The sequence below is a fragment of the Myotis brandtii genome, unplaced genomic scaffold, assembly GCF_000412655.1.
Source record: "Myotis brandtii unplaced genomic scaffold, ASM41265v1 scaffold74, whole genome shotgun sequence".
Lineage (NCBI taxonomy): Eukaryota > Metazoa > Chordata > Mammalia > Chiroptera > Vespertilionidae > Myotis > Myotis brandtii.
This window is the reverse complement of record NW_005370944.1, coordinates 3,496,579-3,518,180: the sequence shown is the minus strand read 5'-3', so window position 1 is coordinate 3,518,180 and position 21,602 is coordinate 3,496,579. Positions and strand designations below refer to the sequence as shown.

The 21,602-nt window shown below is 37.6% G+C and overlaps 1 protein-coding gene across 1 annotated transcript in view; it reads left to right on the top strand.

Moving 5' to 3' along the window:
- Positions 1-21,602, top strand: part of ARIH1 (ariadne RBR E3 ubiquitin protein ligase 1) — a 118,384-nt gene that overhangs the window by 87,834 nt on the left and 8,948 nt on the right. The window contains exons 8-13 of the mRNA XM_014530397.1: positions 6,447-6,513; positions 7,667-7,773; positions 10,103-10,145; positions 10,660-10,731; positions 14,400-14,530; positions 18,372-18,429. Coding sequence (XP_014385883.1) covers positions 6,447-6,513; positions 7,667-7,773; positions 10,103-10,145; positions 10,660-10,731; positions 14,400-14,530; positions 18,372-18,429 — 478 coding nt within the window. The remainder of the gene's footprint in view (positions 1-6,446; positions 6,514-7,666; positions 7,774-10,102; positions 10,146-10,659; positions 10,732-14,399; positions 14,531-18,371; positions 18,430-21,602) is intronic.

The following is a 21,602-nucleotide window of genomic DNA, read 5'->3' as shown; positions in this document are numbered from 1 at the left end:
AACCACCCCCCCCCCCCCCCCTTGCACGAATTTCGTGCACCGGACCACTAGTCCTATATAATAAAAGGGTAATATGCAAATCGGCCGGCAGAACGACCGGTTGCTATGGCGCGCACTGACCACCAGGGGGGCAGACTCTCAACGCAGGAGCTGCCCCCTGGTGGTCAGCACGCTCCCACAGGAGGAGCGCCGCTCAGCCACTAGCCAGGCAGACGGCTGGCAACCGCAGCGGCGGTGGCAGGAGCCTCTCCTGCCTCCACAGCAGCGCTAAGGATATCCGACTACGGTTTAGGCCCACTCCCTGCAGTTGTCAGTCGGACATCCCCTGAGGGCTTCCAGATTGCTAAAGGGCGCAGGCTGGGAGTGCAAGAATATCGTGCACCGAGCCTCTAGATAATTATATTGTTGTCCTCTATTTGCTGCTTTCAAGAATTGTTGTGTCTTGGGCTTAAAGTAGTTTGGCTGTGATATACCTGGATGTGGTTCTCTTTGTGTTTATCTTCTTTGGAGTTTCTTCAGCTCTTTGGATATGCAGCATGGTAAATGCATAATAAACTTTGATAATATTCATAAGAGAAGTTTAATAGTGGTATCAGCTGGGGTTTGGGGATTAGAAAGAGGGATTTTTACTTTTCACTTTATTTAGTTGTATACTATTGATATGTATCTTCCATTTTCTTTTAAATAAATAACTGTAGAATTCAAAGGGCTAGTTAACTAAATCAGAGAATATTTTTTTTTACTTTTTAATATTTTTTTTATTGATTTCAGAGAGGAAGGGAGAGGGAGAGAGAAACATCAATGATGAGAGAGAATCATTAATCAGCTGCTGCCTCCTGCACACCCCCCACTGAGGATCAAGCCCATAAACCGGGCATGTACCGTGACCACAAATTGAACCATGACCTCCTGGTTCATAGGTTGATGATTACCCACTGAGCAACACCAGCTGGGCAGAGAATATGTTATTTTATTTAATCTTTATTATTGAAAATATTACATATGTCCCCTTTTTTCTCCCACTGATCCCTTATCCCTCACCCCAGGCCTTCACGACCCTATTGTCCAGCAGTTGCCAACCTTTCAGACCTCACGGACCACCAGTGGTCCATGGGCCACCAGTTGGCGACCACTGCTATTGTCCGTGTCCATGTCCATGGGTTATGCATATATGCATACAAGTTCTTTTGTTGATCTCTTACCATCCACCCCCACCTTCCCTCTGAGATTTGAAAGTCTGTTCCATGTTTCTATGTCTCTGGATCTGTTTTGTTCATCAGTTACTTTGTTCATTAGATTCCACATATGAGTGCAATCCTATGATACTTATCTTTCTCTGACTGGCTTATTTTACTTAGCATAATACTCTACAGGTGTGTCTCCATACTGTCTCAAAGGATAAGAGGTACTTCTTTTTTTACTGCTGCATAGTATTCCATGGTGTAAATGGTACCATGGCTTTTTTTATCCACTCATCTACTGATGGGCACTTGGGCTGTTTGCAGATCTTAGCTGTTGTAAATTGTGCTGCTCGGAACATAGGAATGCATACTTTCTTTCTGATTGTTTTTTTTTTTGGGTCTCTTAGGATATATTCCTACAAGTGGGATCACTGAGTCCATTGGGAGTTACATTTTTTAATTTCTTTAGGAAACTCCATACTGTTTTCCATAGTAGCTGCACTCCCACCGGCAGTGTAAGGGGATTCTCTTTTCTCCACAACCTCGCCAACACTTGTCGTTTTTTGATGATAGCCATTCTGACAGGTGTGAGGTGATATTTCATTGTCGTTTTAAATTGCATCTCTCTGATGATCAGTGACTTTGAGCATTTTTTCATATATCTCTTGGCCATCTGTATATCCACTTTGGAGAAGTGCCTACTTTGGTCCTTTGCCCATTTTTAATTGGATTGTCTTCCTTTTGTTAAGTTGTATGAGTTCCTTTTGTGGTGCAGAAGCTTTTTATTTTGATATAGTCCCATTTGTTTATTTTCTCTGCCCCAGGAGGACACATATTGCTACGAGAAATGTATGAGATTTTGCAGCCTATTGTTTCTTCTAGGGTTTTTATGGTTTCACATCTTACATTTAAGTCTTTTATCCATTTGAGTTTATTCTTGTGCATGGTGTAAGTTGGTGGTCTAGTTTCATTTTTTTGTATTATTTTGTTGAAAAAACTGTCTTGACTCATTGTTTTATTGAAGAGACTGTCTTGACTCCATTGTATGCTCTTGCCTCCTTTGTCAGATATTAATTGAGCATGGCTTGGGTCGATTTCTGGGTTCTCTGTTGTGTTCCATTGGTCCATATGTCTGTTCCTATGCCAGTTCCAGGCTGTTTTGAGTACAGTGGCTTTGTAGTAGAATACGATATCTGGTATTGTGATCACTCTAACTTTGTTCTTTCTCAAGATTGCTACAGCTATTTGGGGGTCTTTTTTGGTTCCATACAAATTTTTGGAATAATTTGTTCTAGGTCTGTAAAATATGCCATTGGTAATTTAATAGGAATTGCATTGAATTTATAGATTGCTTTGGGTAGTATGGACATTTTTTTTTTTAAAGAGCAGGTTTTTTTTGTTTTTTGTGTTTTTTTTTAAATATACTTTATTGATTTTTTTACAGAGAGGAAGGGAGAGGGATAGAGAGTTAGAAACATAAATGAGAAACATCGATCAGCTGTCTCCTGCACACCTCCTACTGGGGATGTGCCCGCAACCAAGGTACATGCCCTTGACCAGAATCGAACCTGGGACCTTTCAGTCTGTAGGCCGACTCTATCCACTGAGCCAAACCAGTTAGGGCTAGTATGGACATTTTAATGATGTTCATTCTACCAGTCCATGAACATAATATATTCTTCCACTTGTTTATATCTTCCTCTGTCTCTTTTTTTCAAAGTCCTGTAGTTTTCAGAGTACAAGTCTTTTACCTCCTTGGTTAAGTTTATTTCTAGGTATCTTAATATTTTTGTTGCAGTGCTAAATGGGATTGTTTGTTTAGTTTCTACTTTCTGAGACTTTCATTATTGATGTGTAAAAATGCCATCAATTTCTGGGTGTTAATTTTGTATCCTGTTACATTGCTGAATTTCTTTATTAAATCGAGTAGTTTTTTGGTGGAGTCTTTAGTTATTTTATTTTATTTTATTTTTTAGAGAGAGGGAGAGAGAGATAGAAACATTAATGATGAGAGGGAATCATTGATTGACTGCCTCCTGCACGCCCCATACTGGTGATTGAGCCCACAACCCAGGCATATGCCCTGACCAGGAATTGAACCAGGACTTCCTGGTTCATAGGTCGACGTTCAACCACTGAGCCATGCTGGACAGGCTATAGGGTTTTCTATGTATAATATGTCATCTGTGACTAATGAGAGCTTTACTTCCTCCTTTCCAATTTGCATACCTTCTATTTCTTCTTGTCTGATCACTGTGTCAGACACTTCTAGTACTATGTTGAATAAGAGTAGTGAAAGCGGACATTCCTGTCTTTTTCCTGTTCTTAGGGTAAATGGTTTCAGTTTTGCCTATTGAGTATGATGTTGGCTTTAGGTTTGTCATATATGGACTTTATCATGTTGAAATATGATCCCTATATTCCCACTTTGCTGAGAGTTTTTATCAAAAATGGTTGATGGATTTTGTTGAATGTACTGCATGATGCTGATACTGTTACATTTCATTCTGTCCCACAGCTCTCTTAAACTATCCTCCTGTTCTTTAATTGTTTTTTCTTTTTGTTTCTTTGCTTGAGTGATTTTTTTCCTACCCTGTCTTCTAATTCAGTGATGGGATCCTCAGCTTCCTCTAATCTGCTGTTTTTTCCTATTCATGTATTCTTTACTTCTGCTATGTCATTCTTCATTTCTGACTGGTTGTTTTTCGTAGTTTTTATGTCTTTTTTCATGCTTATGATCATTACTCTGAACTCATTACTGAGATAGATAAATTGCTAATCTCCAATTCATTTAGTTTGTCTTCTGGAGAATTTTCTAGTTCCTTAATTTGGGGCTTATTTCTTTGTCTCCAAATTTTGGCTGCCTGTTTGGGTTTATTTCTACATATTTTAAGTAGATCTGCTTACAACCCCCAATCTTGCTAGGGTGGCCTTAGGTCAGTGATGGCGAATCTGTGACACGCGTGTCAGAGGTGACACGTGAACTCATTTTTTTGGTTGATTTTTCTTTGTTAAATGGCATTTAAATATATAAAATAAATATCAAAAATATAAATCTTTGTTTTACTATGGTTGCAAAGATCAAAAAATTTCTATATGTGACACGGCACCAGAGTTAAGTTAGGGTTTTTCAAAATGCTGACACACCGAGCTCAAAAGGTTTGCCATCACTGCCTTCGGTAGTAGGTGATCTGTGCGACCCAAAGGCGCAGTCTCCCTGATCACCAGACCTGGATGCTGTAATAATGCCCTTTGTGCATGTTGTATTGGCCTTCCCTGTTGTAATTGAGTCTTGATTGCTATTTGCTTGCTTGTGCGTGGGCTTGATGATCAGCCAACACAGTGTGCAGGCTGCTGTGCAGGTGCTGATCACAAGAAGCTGAATTCACCTCACTAGGGCTTGCAGTCTGCCAATATCTCCCTGTGGATATAGTGCTTGTGAAGCCTATTTGATCCTGTTCTGTTGTCTGAAACTGTCCACTGGGTTTATTATTGCTTTGGGGGCCTCTTTGGAGTGTCTTTGTTTCAGGTCAATGTCAGATGCTGTTTGTGACTGGTTCTGAGTACTCTCTTTGGAGCTATCAGTGATTCACAGCTTGTGGCTCCCTCTGCTGGGGCTGGATGCATGTGAAAAGTACCAAGCTGCGCACCAAGGTCTGCTCTCTTTAGCCTCAGACCCAGAAGCAGGTCAGGCACAGAAAGACTCAAAACACCCAGAGATCTGCCTCTTCCTGCAGGCTGATTGTTAGTCTCAGTCACTTAGTGAGCCTCAGGCTGCAGAGCTCAGCAGGGCGTAAACTCCACATGGTAGGCAAAGGGTTTCTAATAGTTGGGGCAGTTTCTCTCTCCATCCCTCCAACCCCCAAAGCTGCATTGATGGGAAAAGCTTTCCTAAGAATAGTGCTTTCTGCAGCATGGGAGAATGCCTCAGCACAGGGGTTCCAGGTGGCTCTCTTCTCAGCTCTCTCTCCAGAGCCACCAATCCCAGACTCTTCTCACGCAGCTCTAGTCCACTCTGCCCTCCCTCTGCCAGAGCCCAAGGTGAGTGACTGAAAACCATATTGAGTGCATTGGCCCTTTAAGGAGGTGCCTACGTTTCCCGTCTCTCCCTGCAGGACAGAACCCCCAGTGCTTTTCACCGCCAGATGTTATGTGGCCACCTTGCTCAGTTCTTGTATTCTGGGTTGGGAAGGCTAGCTGGGTGTTTAATCCTCAAACTTCTCACAGGGAATCCCCACTGCTGAAATATCCCTCCCAAATTTCAGCTGCAGCCTCTTTGGGTTTGTGTCTGTGCCCTCTTGTGCCTCAGCATTTCCTACCTGTCTTGTTATGGCCTCCTCTTTAAGTCCTTGGTTATGAGTGTTCTCTCCAGCTAGTCTTCAGTTGGTTATTCAGGTTGATTTTTCTATATTTTAGTTGAAATTCCAGTTTTGTCCTTGGGGAATATCTTTGTAGCTTCCACTTAATCCACCACTATCGTGCAGTCCCTTCTTTAATTTCTTTAAAATGCACTTCCCTGTGTTGGGGGGCTCTGGGTTGCCAAAGGGGTCTGGATCCGGAGGCCTGGTCACTAAGGGGCTAGCCCCGCAGGGCTCCATCATGTGTGCACCCAGGGTGGAGGGGCACAGCAACACCTTTTTCTTACAACACACTTAAAAGAGTTTTTACTATTAAAACTAATGAAACTTAAGCTTCAGGGTTCTTCACTTTCATGGGTTTCTGTGATTTCTAGAAGTAGTTGTGAATTATAGTGTTCTTGGTGGACGAGAGAAGCCAGGTTGCAGTCAGTATTTCTGGTAAATTACCAAGAGATCTCAAAAGAAGAAGGTACTCAAAACTATAGCAAAACCTGGATCAGTTTCTTAATATTCTTGTCATCTCTTATTTCACACACTGATTTTGGAGAGGGGATCTGAGGAAAGGTGGCTGAGAAATTAGGGTTTAAGGCAAGATGTCAGTCAGAAGACCATGAAAGGGGCCTAAATTTGGCAGTAGTTGGTAAGTCATTAGATCATAATACAAACTGGGTAAAAATAGAATATTTAGAGTGTAAGAAATATGGGGAAAACATCTACCAAAATAAAACTACAGAAACTTTGAAAATATTGTTTTGATTACTACAGTTATACTTGTTGATAATCTATGTGCATTTTAATATTTTCAAGTTAGGGCAGTTTATAGCCTTAGCATTGAAATTTTATTTTATAAATGCAGAAAATACTCTTGGCTGAAACTCCCTAATAAACTTTTTATTCTTGCTTTCAGGCGCCTGATCACAGATTCAAAGGTTAAATTAAAGTATCAACATTTAATAACAAATAGCTTTGTCGAGGTAAGTGATTTCTCTTAACAGTTTCTCTCTTTTAATTAGAGTAATTTTTTATAATAGAAATATTAATTTTGTTTAAAATCTTTATTGTTGAGAATATTATAGATGTCTCCTCCATTGCCCCCCTCTACCCAAATCCTGCCCCACCCCAGGCCTTCACCATGCTATTGTCTGTGTCCGTGGGTTACACATATATGCATATAGGTGTTTTTTTTAATTTCTTTATTGTTTAAAGTATTACATCAGTCTCCTTTTCCTCCCCCCATTGACCTCTCCTGGGCCGCTCCCACCCCCCAGCACATGTCCTCACCCCCCTACTGTCTGTGTCCTTCGGTTATGCTCATATGCTTGCATACAAGTCCTTTGATTGATCTCTTACCCCTCACCCCCCTCCTTTCTTCATAGGTTGGACAGTCTGTTCAATGCTTCTATGTCTCTGGATCTATGTTTTTCATCAGTTTATGTTGTTCATTGTATTCCACAAATGAGTGAGGTCATGTGACATTTATCTCAGGATTGTGACAAATCAATAAGTAGATATCTCTTCATAGATCTTCAGCTTTTATAATAAAACTAGAGGCCTAGAAGATTCGCGCAATAGGCCTTCCTTTCCCTGGCTGTTGGCACCGTTTTCCTCCGGCACCCAGGACCCAGGCCTTTGGTCCGGCAAATGCGAGGCTTGGCTTCTCCGCTCTGGCCGCAGGGAGGCTTGGCTTCTCCTCTGCAGCTACAGCAGTCTTCACAAGCCTCTTCAGTCTTCAGTTGTCTTCAGTCTTCGCGCCTCACCTGCGTATGCAAATTAACCACCATCTTTGTTGGGTTAATTTGCATACTCGCCCTGATTGGCTGGTGGGCATAGCAGAGGGATGGTCAATTTGCATGTTTCCCTTTTATTTGTGTAGATTCTTTCCTCACTAAGTTGTATACTTTTATAATAAACTGGTAATCTAGTAAGTAAAAAAAAAGAAAAACAGTGCATCCAAAAAGCATTGCTGTAAAAGACTGAGTATTGGTGGCAGGTTTTTATGTGCTTATGTCACCATCAGCCTCTTTGTCCCTTATGCTAGGGAGCTAATATAAATAATTGCTTGGTGTGCTGGCAAATCTTGCATCAGAATTTAATTTGTCATTTTTTATTTTCTAACTTGTGTTTCAGTGCAATAGACTGTTAAAGTGGTGTCCTGCCCCAGATTGCCACCATGTTGTTAAAGTCCAATATCCTGATGCTAAGCCTGTTCGCTGCAAATGTGGGCGCCAGTTTTGGTAAGCAAGTGATTTCTTAAATTGGAATAGTGCACATAGCTTTTCTATTTATTCTTAGTTGTAAAATAGAAAATAAAATTTTACCTGAGGAAGGAGGAAAGTAGGTATTATTGGTTTAAAATAGTGTGTATTTCTTTTAAATAACAATTAGATTTAAAAGTCACTCTTAAATAACTTCCCTCTTTCCTTATTGATCTAAGTTTTATATATATTTTCTGATGGTAAAAAGTACAGTTGTAATCTCATTTTCTTGTGTGTTCCAATGGTACTTAAATGGGAGCAAGCTTATAGACCTGGGACAAGAATTCAGTTATTCTAATTTCTGATTGCTTATTTTGTCAAATTATGTTTGGTTCCTTTATGGCTCTTGCTGTTTTAAAGTTCTCTCTTAAGAATAAAATACACAGTCTGGACTTTTTAAAAAATCTCCTTTGCTCTGACAAGTTTAATTACTCCTAAGAAGAAAATGTTCAGGTAAATTTGGAAAGGTAGAACATGGTTGATTAGATGTGCTTTTTAACTAAGAGTTTTCCTATGGCTCCTCTGGCCCCAGCTTTCTTCGTAACCTGGGTTCTTGGAGTTCGATTGCATACCCTTCAGCCTTTGAATTCTAGATTCAACTTACCAGGGAATTTACAGTTATACCACATATTAGAGAACTAAGATGACCTTCCATTCCTTTGTGGATCTGTTAGGAATGAGAAGTCAAGGAACTCTAGAGCTAGCAAATAGATACTTTATTGGTGTTGCATACCATTCTTTTTTTTCTTTTTTCTTTTTCTTTTTTTCTTTTTGTCCAAATATCTATAGAATTACTTATACATCACTAATATTAAATATTTCCAAAAATAGCAGGTAAACTTACAGGCATTAAATAGGTGTAAAATATATGCTGTTTTGGTAATTATTAAGTATATATTACTAGAGGCCCAGTGCATGAAATTTGTGTACTAGCGGGTGGGGGTCCCTCAGCCCAGCCTGTCCCCTCTCACAGTCTGGGAGCCCTCAGGGGATGGCCTACCTATGGGGAGCGAGCCTAAGCCGCAGTCTGGCGGCGGAGGCTCGGAGCAGGCGCCGTGTGTGTGTGTGTGTGTGTGTGTGTGTGTGTGTGTGTGTGTGTGCGTGCCCACTGGGGGCCTGCCCCCAGCCATGTCGGAGGCTCGGAGCAAGCGCCCCTCTGTGTTGATCTCTCAGGCTCAGGTCCACGACTGTGTGTTGTTCTCTCTGGCTCAGGGCCTCCCCAGCCCCTCTTCCTGAGCTGGTCGTGACCATTACGGAGTCCTGACCTCATTTGCATATTACTTCTTTTTATAGATAGATAGATAGATAGATAGATAGATAGATAGATAGATAGATAGATTGTTTATAGTTTACCAGGTAGATGGGGTGGATTCTGATTCCATACCTACTTTCAAATATATTTTTAGTGTGAAATATCTTGAATACAGACTAAAGTATAGAGAATAAGAGCAATGAATACTTATGTAGCTACAACCCAGCTTAATCAAAATCAGTATTTTGTTTTTAATAAGAAATAAAATATGACAGACACATTTGAACCCCTTTGGTTCCCTTCTCCATCCCATTCCTCATCTTCTTTTCTAGATATAACCATTATCTTAACTTCAGTTAAATGAATAGCACTTTGTTTCTCTTATTTGCAAAGGATTTTTGGCTTCCCTAAATTACTTTATTAGCTAATTTATCAGCCATTCCCTGGTTATATTTTCATAAAATTTGTGTTTATTCTTAATTTATACTTTTTTCCAAATGTATATACCATTTGCCTAGAAAACAAAAGGCATTAATAATTAGTATATTCTTAGAGAATATTTAGTCACACTCTTTTATTTTACACCTTATTTGGTACAGTTTATCTCTACTGGACTGATGTTCATTTGGATCATGCCAACAGTGGCCTCTTTGCTTCCTATATATTGCTTACGGTGCATTAGTACTAAGTTACATATTACCCTACAAAGCCAGACTTTTATTCTTTATTTGGGGTGTTAAATAAGACAATATATGCTATTGAAGCATGGTTGACATTTAGGTTGAAATTAATGAAAATTATTTCAATTTGGCTTCAATTAGAGAATGACTGTACCAAGGATCCATCTTAAAAACTATCAGAAAAATACAAATAATCTGATTTTTTAAGTTTCATAGCTGTTTAGAATAAAATAGACATGGTTCCTGCCTTTCTATTTGCCAGTCACTGGAAACTGGTGAAAATATTGAGGAACTTTAGAGCATGAAGTGGTTTGTTTGCTTACATACTTTACAGTAGGTGGGACTTAATTCTTTTAACTCTTATGTCACTTAACAGTTTTAACTGTGGAGAAAATTGGCATGATCCTGTTAAATGTAAGGTAAGTTTGTCATTTTCATTTTTAAATAACATAGAGCACTTCTAAGACTTGTTTATTGAAAACTACAGCCCACAATTTTGTTATTTATCCAGTAATAGATAAAAGATTTTATTTTGCCCTTTTTGTTTCAGATGATCATTACAAGCATTCAAAGCATTCCTTAGGAATAAGTCAACTCCTGATATTATCAGGATAATGATAATTAAGGCACCTTCCTCAGTAGGCTTTGTATTTGGCTAAGGGGAATGGCACACCTTGGACTGAAATTCTAATCAAACTCTAGGTTCTCCATTCTATTCAGCCAGAGAAAGTCCTCCTTTGGTTCAATTTTTATATACTTGATATAAAAACTGCAGGATTTCCTTGATTTAAAAGGAAGTAAACCCAGTAATAATCTTGTCCTTTGGGTTTTATATTTAAGTTTGACTGAATTTGTGTTGAAGTAATTTACTATTTTTACTCTTAAGTCTTTTGTTGTAACCTAATAGTTGTTGTTGTGTTTTTTCCCCAACAGTGGTTGAAGAAGTGGATTAAAAAGTGTGATGATGACAGTGAAACCTCTAATTGGATTGCAGCCAACACAAAGGTTGGTATTTTCCTTCAGTAAACTTGTGGTAATGAACTGATAAGGACAGGTACATCAGCATTTGCAAAAAACAGCAAGTTTACCTGGTTAAGGGCCTTGTTTTATCTTTTTCTCGATTAAGGTGTTGTTGTTTTTTGTTTTATCTAGAATGATTGCCTATTAATTTTTTCTTTATTTTAGTTTTGAGTTTATTGTATTGAATGCTATAGTGTAATATGCACAGGACTTCACTTTAAATTTTTTCTTTTAATGGAAAAGCATTAGTTTCCTATAGAAGAAAGGGCTGATAATTTTTCTACCCTGACATTTGCTATAATGCTTTTTCATATTGTTCTTGGCTTCTTTTTAGTATACAAATGTATTGTAGAGTTTACTCCACCTAGCTTGGTTTTATTAGGCTAATTTGCATTTCTGCCTTTAAAAATCCCGAGGGTTTATCTTAAGGGATTATTATTTTTTTTTTTTTTTAGAACAGCATTCAGAGTAACTGGATAACTTTTTATTATGTAACATTTTTAACATGTTAAACTTATATAATATGATTTATTACAAGACCGGACTCTTAAGAAATACAAGTTTAGGTGTAATATGGGTATCCCTTGATTTGTATATGTGTGTGTGTTTTGTTTTATTTTTAAGTGCATTGCCCAGGATACTAGTTTCAAAATTTAGTCTTTTTATAACCCTGAACCACTTCTAGACAAAAATCTTACAAATACAAGTAATCTTGAACACCCTTGTTTCCTATCGCTAAGTAATGAACAAGCATTTGAACCCCAACTGTGTACCAGCCAATCTCTGAATAGAAAAAAATTCAATCTTATATCCCATCCAAACAGGAAGTGACTTGGGTGATGAATGATAAGGTTTATTAATGGGCTATTCTTTTTTAGAATTGCCTTTCAAATGTGAAGATGATGCTTTAAATCAGTGGTCGCCAATCAGTGGTCCGTGGACTACTGATGGTCCGTGAGGTCCGAAAGGTTGGTGACCACTGCTTTAAATAATACTGAGTTGTTTAGCCTGTGTTAGTTATAGCTTTGTACAGTTTCATCATCCAATCACACGACAATAAGAGTAAGGAATGCTTAAATGATGAAGGCTAACACATGATTTTATAACATTAGTACCCTGCTCTACCCCCCAAAATTAAAAATGCATATTTATTTCTGTCTCTCAGAAAGCATTAGCAGTGAAACTAAGTTCTTTCACACGGTACAGTGCCCACATCTTTGAGGACAGTATGGTTGAAATATTTTTGTGCTTACCATCATGATAAGTATAATGGTTTTCATGAGTGCATTGCTGAAAACCTTACTGTAGTGTCAGGAAGTATGGTTACTTTTGTTATTTTTAAAAATTTCCTAGCTTGCCTCGTTTTTTGAAAATTGAGGATTTCTCCACCAGATATGTTCATTAAAGCCCCAGAATCCTTAAATATTGTCTGTAAAACTAGTGTTTGGAATAGGGCAGCTATATTTTCATTAAATAGTTTGCTTAAACTCTCACCCACTTTCTGCATCTAGAGAAATCACAAATACTCTAAACCCCCAAAATGTTTAAAGGAGGGAATATATGTTTGAATATGTTTGACTGATTAGAAGATAGATTATTGAGGAAGAATAGTAATCCTATATAGTAAAAGGCTAATATGCACATCGACCAAACGGCAGAATGACTGGTCACTATGACATGCACTGACCACCAGGGGACAGACACTCAACACAGGAGCTGCCCCCTGGTGGTCAGTGTGCTCCCACAAGGGGGAGTGCCACTCAGCCTCTCCTGCCTCCGTGGCAGCACTAAGGATGTCTGAGAGCTCCCGGACTGGGAGAGGGTGCAGGCCGGGCTGAGGGGGACCCACACACACCCCTGAGTGCACAAATTTTTGCACCGGGCCTCTAGTTTGTAATAAGAAAGTTACCTACTTGGTAGGTTTTCGTTTTGTTTTTTAATATATTTTTATTGATTTCTGAGAGAAATGAGGAGGGAGAGAGCAAGATAAAAACATCAGTGATGAGAGAGAATCATTGATCAGCTGCCTTCTGCACGCCCCCCTACTAAGTATCAAGCCCAAAACCCAGGCATGTGCCCTGACCAGGAATGGAACCATAACTTCCTGGTTCATAGGTTGATGCTCAACCACTGAGCCGCACTGTCTGGGCTTGACTTGGTAGTTTTGAGGTGAAAGTGAAGAGGTTTTTTTTCTTGAGAAGTTTCAGAAACTTTTATTTATTATCAGCTCCTTAAACAGATATGCAGATTGATGATGGTATCCTAACATATTGAGAACTTCATACTATTTGGTTAATTATAACAAAGATATGTAGAGAGAGACATATTTTAGGCCTGGAACTTGCTTCTTTGAGAAAATGTAAAATTTCTTATGTGTGTGATTTCAAAAATTTGATTTAACCCATTGTACACCATAAGCGTCTGTAGACGTAAGCAGTGGACCTTCCCCACACACCACGTGCGTCTATAAAAAAAATGTTTTCCCTAAGTGGCAGCCCTGACCAATTTTAAAATCATTTTTCGTGAAAATTTTCAGCTAAAAATATTCAGGAACACCCGAATTGTGAATAATATATTTGTTTTTATAATATTCATTGTAAATTGATTTTTTTAAATTAAATTCAAAATATCATGGCATGTGGGGATGGTTTCCGTTTTGGATGCATGGTAGTTAACTGGTTTAAATGTATGATTAAAAATTGCCATATTGACGTATTTCAAATAACTGTAGTTTATGGACATAGTCTGTTTCACAAAGGCTGAATTGTATAAATAATATAATGAGTACTACTTCCCCCTTGTGGTAGTTATAGACATCAAACAAATAAATACAGCAAAAATACAAGCTTTATATCTTATTTTCTTTTAAATTCTGGGTGTTTGATTTGTCTAGATTTTTTTTAAAGAGAAAAACAGTAGGCCTGCAGGTTAATAACTTTAGCTCACTAGCAAAGAAGAACATGATACAGACTCAAGGAGGAAAAATCATGACCTCTGTAGCACATTGGTAAATGGACCACAATGAGAAGAATTTAAAGCAAGCATATTTGGCAGAAGAAAGTAGGGAACCTCAGTAGCCACAAAAAGAATTTACCAGTTCCACCTGCCTGACTATTCAGACCAAATTGCTTGAGTGTGAATCCTTACTCTATCATTTGCTACCTTTGTGACCTTGGTCTAGTTTCTTTGTTTTCTCTCCCTTAGTTTATTCATCTGAAAAATGGAAATAACAATAGCACTACTATAAGGATTATAAATTAATGCATATAAAACACTGAGAACAATGTGAGATACAAGAAGTACTCAATCATTATTTTTAGATGATACCAGAGAGAGAATTATATTTACATAAACAACTTTTATCTTCCATAAAACTATTATTACTGTCTATGGCTAAAAGTACTTTAAAAATATTTTTGTCCGCCAACCCCACTAAAATCCTTAAATTCTTTTGCATCTTAACAGCCAGTAATAATGATAACAGCTCATTTTCAGTAGTGCTTATTATTCCACGCTGTTCTAAGTGCTTTACATGTATTAATCACAGTAAATGTGATATCAAAAATAAACCAAATCTAGAACGGGCTTCTTCTCAGTGGTAGTAATACAACCTAGTGTAGCATTGACACCAACTTTATAGTTTCTCTTCATAGGAATGTCCCAAATGCCATGTCACAATTGAGAAGGATGGCGGTTGTAATCACATGGTCTGTCGTAACCAGAACTGTAAAGCAGAGTTTTGCTGGGTGTGTCTTGGCCCTTGGGAACCACATGGATCTGCCTGGTAGGTTGGGGAAATGAAGGGAAGGATATGTTCACATAAGTATGTGATAAATGCTGCATATTATGAATAAGGTTTCTACCTCATGGAAATTACCATCTAACTTGGGAGCTAGCTAAATGAATACAGTGTGTGATTAGTGTTAGAAGTATATTCAAGATATCCAGAGAGAGGAATTAATTAGGCATATTTCACAGATGAGGTAATAATTGAGATTAATTTTAAGGAGGACTAAGTTCATTTGGTTGAAATAGTGTTAGGAAAATATTCAGGGCAAAGGAGCAGCATGAACAAAGGTAGAATGATGTGAACATGCATAATTTATTCAGAGAACAGTTGCATTGTCTGATATGTCTCTCTCTAGACAACAGTTGAAGAAAACTAAGAGACTGATGGCAAAACCCAGCATGCAGGTGTGCTTTACTTACCCTGTCAAAAAGTTTGTCCCAAATTTGGAAAATTACCCAATGCATTTCAGATTTTTAGCTTCTTTTTGAAACATAGGCACGGGCCTGCATTTCTGCTTGGCAGCAATCACCTGGAATTGATGGCTAGCCTTTCCTTTTCAGTTTTGTTTCCCCAAAACTGAAGCTTAATGGCATTTGCATTTATCATGATGGCACTAATCTCATTTCAGTAGAAATATATACCTGCTCCATGCATATTAATTTTTTAAATATATTTTTATTGATATGAGAGAGGAAGGGAGAAGGGAAGAGAGAGGGGAACATCAATGATGTGAATCATTTATCGGCTGCCTCCTACACGCCCCCTACTGGGGATCGAGTCCACAGGCCGATGCTCTATCCACTGAGCCAAGCCAGCTAGGGCCCATGCATATTTCTTATTCATTTGGAGAAATGCAAGTTAGACTGAGAATGCCTTCAATTTTGAGAAAAATAGGAGTTAATACATCTCTTGGTAAAAGTGAAAATATTTGAGTGTTATAATATTCAAATGACCTGTTTCACTGATTTGAGTTACCTGCCTATCCCCTATTGGCCTTGAGTTTGTGGCCCCTCATAAGTTGTGGGGAATAGGAAAAGAGAACATAGACTGGGACCTAAAGTAGTTTGGACACTATCAGAAGGATTTTAGGGGTGTGACATGATCGGGTCTGTTATTTAGATGAGAAGGCTCTCTGTTATGTTCTTACTTACATTGTCTCATGATTGTGGCTGCTTTATAGAGGGTGGATGGGGATAAATTGTAGGTTCAAGTCCAGATGACAAAGATATGAACTTCAGACAATGGCAAGTCTTCTCTTTTCATTTTATTGGAACTTTCATTAGTTTCATTAGCTAGAGGAATAGTATGAGGGATTACTTGTCTGAAATTAATTCCAAGCCGTTAAAAATTAATTGGAAGTAAAGAAAGTGATTTTGCCACTGTCAGAGCCATGAAAGGTTGTTTGGGTTTTCACCAGACAGGTACTCTGGATTTTAAGAAGGCAAACTAGGATTAGAATGTTCAGAAACTAATAAATTTAGTATATTTTTAAAAGCCTAGTGAAGGGGAGAGGGAATGTGGAAAAAGAGTTATTAAAGAGATGTATTTTTGTGTGTAAGGTAATCTCTGATCACAACTTAAATTTTAAATGAGCTGTATTGAAAACTAAAAAGGGTACAAAACAATGGATACCAAAGAATAAAGAATGGCCTGGATCAGGGTGTCAGAAATGTAGTTTGGACAGTATCAGAAGGATTTTAAGGGCGTGACATGATCAGATCTTTTATTTAGATGAGAAGGCTCTCTGTTATGTTCTTACATACATTGTCTCATGATTGTGGCTGCTTTGTAGAGGGTGGATGGGAGGGGAATAAATTGTAGGTTTAAGTCCAGATGAGAAAGATCTGAACTTAAGACAATGCCTATTCCCATGGCTAGGATTACAAATGATTCATGCTCTGCTTTCTTGTTTGAATCTGAAAATGCCTCAGAATCTTCAAAATAGTATTCCAAGAGCACTATCAGTTTTCTAAGTTAGAAGTGTAGATGATTCCTATTTGCTTTTCTGCTTTAAAATCCTTAGTAATGTTGGCAGATTAAAGACCAGAATGAATTGAGGCTTATAAATATCTTAAAAAAATAAAAAGGAAAAATTTTAAGGATTATCAGATTCTAAGAAGAAGATGTGTTAATATTTGACCAGTAGAGGGCAAGGAGGGGTGATCTTTGGACTAAATTGAGTAGAGTAATTATTGGTAAGAGAAGATTATAACCCAAGCTGGGGGAAAATTAATAAATCTCCTGACCTAGGTAAATTGTGGTCTGGGTTATTTTAAAAACTTGAAGATGAGCTCAGTGAGTCATTGTTGGTCTGAGTAATTTTGAAAAATAGAGAGATACCAAAGACTGGAAGCAGAGAAAATGTAATTCAAGTTTCCAAATTTTGTGATTCCACAAACTACATATGAGCCACATAACTTTAATTTTTCTCGTCTGTTAAATCCCAGAATCCAATGGCATTATTAGGATGATGGATTAGGGAATGTTTTTTACAGATCTCAGAAAGATATTCCATTGTAAACTGAGAAGTTTATGGCCTGGGCTGTGAATATAGAGAAGGAGGGATATTTGGGTTTAATTGAATGATTTCTTGGAGTATAGATCATGGATTTGTGCCTTTCTAAGCCTAATGGAATGCTTTATTGGTTTGCTGAAAGGCTTTGTCCTCATCTGTTTTGTTTTGTGGGTTTTTTTTCTCTACATAAACTGTATACTGCTTTTCTGATCAGTTTCATTGATGACATTCTTAAACTAATCTTACATTTTGGGGTAACATCAAAGAGAGATAGTAAATATATAGGTCATTAGAATCCTGAAGCACTTGACAAGCTAGAATAATGATCCAGTTTAACAAGGTATTCTTTAGTTTTACAAAGATCACTGTTAAAAATTTCTGGAGACATGACAACAACATATGAACAATGTACTCACTTGTTAAGAGCATGGGCCTCAGTTGGCATACAAAGCATGAGTTTAATTCCCAGCTCTGAAACTAGTTTTGCAACTTAGAGTATGTTACCTATCTTCTCAAAACCTAGTTCTTCATCTACTCAGTGAGGATAATAATAATACACATTTTATAAGATGGTTGAGGGGATTAAATGTGATAGTACGTTTAAAGTTCTTAGTAAGTGTATTGTATATTGCAAGCACTCAATAAATACCAGCTGCTTTCATAAATAGGCTCCCATAAAAGAAGAGGTAGAGAGTAAGCAGGACAAGGGAAGTGCCCATCTTATTCATCTGCACTGACTTCTCTTTCCCCCAGTTCCTCACTTTGTATATCATTCAGTTTTCAGTGACACTTATAAATTGTAATAGCATATACAGCAAATAGCAACAGCATCTATTACTGTTGTAGTCCATCAACTATTGGTCTATAAAAGAGAAGAGAAGAAGGTGAGTAACTCTGGAAAAATTGGGAATATTTGGCCTAAATAATAGTCAGCCTAGGAGATGAGATGATTTCTTTCTTCAAAAATTGAGTTAGAAGTCAAATTTTAGTCAGTAAATGGAAGTTCTAGAATGACAGTGTTTTCTAATGATTATAGGTGAGCTGATTTGGAATGGACTACCTCAGAAAGTGGGAAATTCCCTATTACTAGACAGAGGACTGATATTCTATTACAGGAGGATTCAAGCACTAGGTGTGGATTAGATTTAACACTGAGCACCTTTCAGTGTAGTAACTATCATTATAATGATAGAACCCTGGGTATTTTAGCACCTCAGTTTATCTGTACCTGTATAAAACAGAACATTGGTTCTAAATAATCTCTAAATCCAGGCTACAATTCTGTTCCCTTTTTTATTTATGGAATCTTCTTACTTTAAGGTACAACTGTAACCGCTATAATGAGGATGACGCAAAGGCAGCAAGAGACGCACAGGAGGTAAGTACACTTTATTTTGGGGTAACAGTTGAATGGGATGTGCATTGTATGTTTATTAAGGAATAAATTAGCAGCAGTTTTCAATTTTGAAAGATTCATGGGAATATACTCCAGTAAATACTGGGTATCTATGTACATTTAGAAAGGGAAAATGCATATCAGGAGCATTTCTATTTATAGGTGTGCCTGCTTTCTTTTAATCTAGACATTCCAGGTTTCAGTAGTCATGGTGTCAAGATTTTCCCTCCCCAACAAGGAGACTAGAGAACAGTAATTGTTCAATAGTCTGCTGCTATTTATATGCAGTCTCACTTATTTTTAATTCTTTTTATTTTTTTTTTAACTTCATTGTTCATTAAGAAGCTCTTTTGGAATGGATTGCCTCAGGAGATGGGGAATTACTTATCACAGGATGGGGGCACAACCACTATTATAGAAGGGATTCAAACACTTTAGGTGTAGATTTAGATCCAACAACACTTTGAGTTTCTTTCAGCCTGTAATTCTATCATAATTGTAGACTCCTGGAATTCCTTACATGCCATCCATCCCATATTGAAATTCCCCAGTTGTCCCCAAAATATTTCCAAATGGTTTTCCTTGCAAGGATATAATCCAAAACATGACCTGTTGCTTCTTGTTTCACTTTTTAAAAATATATTTTTATTGATTTCAGAGAGGAAGGGAGGGGGAGAGAGAGAAACATCAATAATGAGAGAAAATCATTGATTGGCTGCCTCCTGCATGCCCCCTCTAACTCGGGCTTGTGCCCTGACCTAGAACCCTGACGTCCTGGTTCATAAATCAAAGCTCAACCACTTAGCCACACAGGCCAGGCTCTTGTTTTACTTTTTAAACATTCTTTTAAAATTTGTTTACAATTAACCATAAATACAGAAGTGTGTGTGTGTGTGTGTGTGTGTGTGTGTGTAACCTAATCTGTCATATTATTAGAAGTGAAACTTCTATGTCTTTTTTTTGTCTTTTGAGACTGGAAAATTCTATTTTGTATTTATAAATGGTAAGTAGTGGTTCATAGACTTTCACAATATTTGTGGTCCTTTTAAAGGGGAAAAAAACCTACAAATTTCAATATTGATTTAGATTATATTCATTGTAATTTTACTTAAATAATGTTTAAACATAAAACCAGCTGTAAACCCTTATGCTTTTTTATACAACTATACAGCCAATGCAAGAGAACTCCAAAATCAGTGAAGCTCAAGTTAAAATTAATTTGAAAGATGTTGTTTGCTAAAATTAAATTACTGTTAATAGCCCTGGCCGGTGTGGCTCAGTTGCTTGGGCGTTGTCCAGTGTACCAAAAGGTTGCCAGTCTGATTCCCAGTCATGGCACATGCCTGGATTGCTGGCTCAATCCCCAAGTAGGGGGCAACTGATCAATATTTCCCTCTCACATTGATGTTTTTCTCTCTCTCTCCCTTCTTCTCTCTAAAAATTGGGGGGGAAATTTTTACTGTTGATAGATAACTGTATGTGGCTGGTTTTGAATAGTTTATTACATTTGAATATAAGTGTATTGTGAATCAATAAATCAAAAATTAAGAACACAGAGCTCATAATTTAAGCCAATTATTATTCTCAAATTCCATAATAGAATAGTACAGGAAGACTATAGAGAAAATAGGATTTTTTGTGTGTGATAAAAACTTAAAGTGTCTCAGGAACACAGATTTAACTTTATTTACAAAAATAGCAACTGGATATGTCTTGCAGGACAGAGTTTGCCTGCCCCTGGTCTAAGCATTCAGATTTTCTTGTTTGTTTTCCCAAGTATTTTCATCTTGCTGATTGGTTTTCTCAATCTAGATTCTGTTGTTTGATTTAAAAGTTGGTTTTATTGCCTGGTCAACATGGCTCAGTGGTTGAACATCGACCTATGAACCAGGAGGTTATGGTTCGATACCTTGTCAGGGCACATGCCCAGGTTGCGGCATTGTAGGGTGTGCAGGAGGCAGCCGATCAATGATTCTCTCTCATCATTGATGTTTCTGTCTCCCTCTCTCTTTCTCTCTGAAATAAAAAAAAAATGCATATATTTTTTTAAATTGGTTTTATTTGCAGTGATGGTATGGATTTTCTTTCATGTTAAATTTTAGACCTATATTAATAAGCTGTTTAGAATTGTTGGTCATATTAAATCAAGTCCTATACGTTTTAATATGTCAATTTAGATTTTCTGTTTCATCTTGGGAATTTGACAGGCTTGAAAATATTAGTGCTTTGGGGGAGATAAAATGCCAGCCAAATTATTTTTCACGTATATATTTTTACATATAGTTGCTGTAATTTTTATATTATTAAGATAAATAATAACAATATTTTTAATAATGATTGGATGTAATTGGCATAATTTTCCAGTGTATAAGCATTGGTTTTTGATACCTACCTGACTCTTGAAGTAACGTGGCTTGTATAGATTTTTTTGAGATGTTTCAATGTTGTATGATACTAGATCATGTTAGTAGTGTCTGTGCTGTTTATTAGCTTTAAGGCATGAGGAGAGGAAGAGAGAGAAGGTGATGGTAAAAGAAAAGAAATATGTATCTGGTAAGAAACCCTTTCATAGTGGTAGCATTTAATAAGCATTTATTATAATCATTTTCTACATATTAGGTACACATAAGATTATTTTTATTATTTTATTTATTTTAAAATATATTTTTATTGATTTTAAAGAGGAAAGGAGAAGGAGAGATAGATAGAAACATCAATAATGAGAGAGAATCATTGATCGGCTGCCTCCTATATGCCCTCCCTCCCCCCACCTCCCAATCCCGGGGTGGGGGATCGAGCCTGCAACCCAGGCATGTGCCCTGAATTTTAATCAAACTATGACCTGGTTCATAGGTCAATGCTCAACCACTGAGCCACGCTAAGATTACTTTTAAAAATTCTGGCTCCTTTGGAGAAGTACAGTGTAATGGAAGCATCCTATGTAAATTATTTTTGCAGTGTGATAAATAATATAAAGCAAATCTAGACCAGATATTACATTGTTTCTTTGGTAATACTTCATCTGATTTAAAATTTTTTTTACTGTAACTGCAATACCAATATTGTTTGTATATATAGTTATTATATACTAGAGGCCCGGTGCACAAAAATTTGTGCCCTGGGCGGGGGGGGGGGGGCCCCAAGCCCAGCCTGGG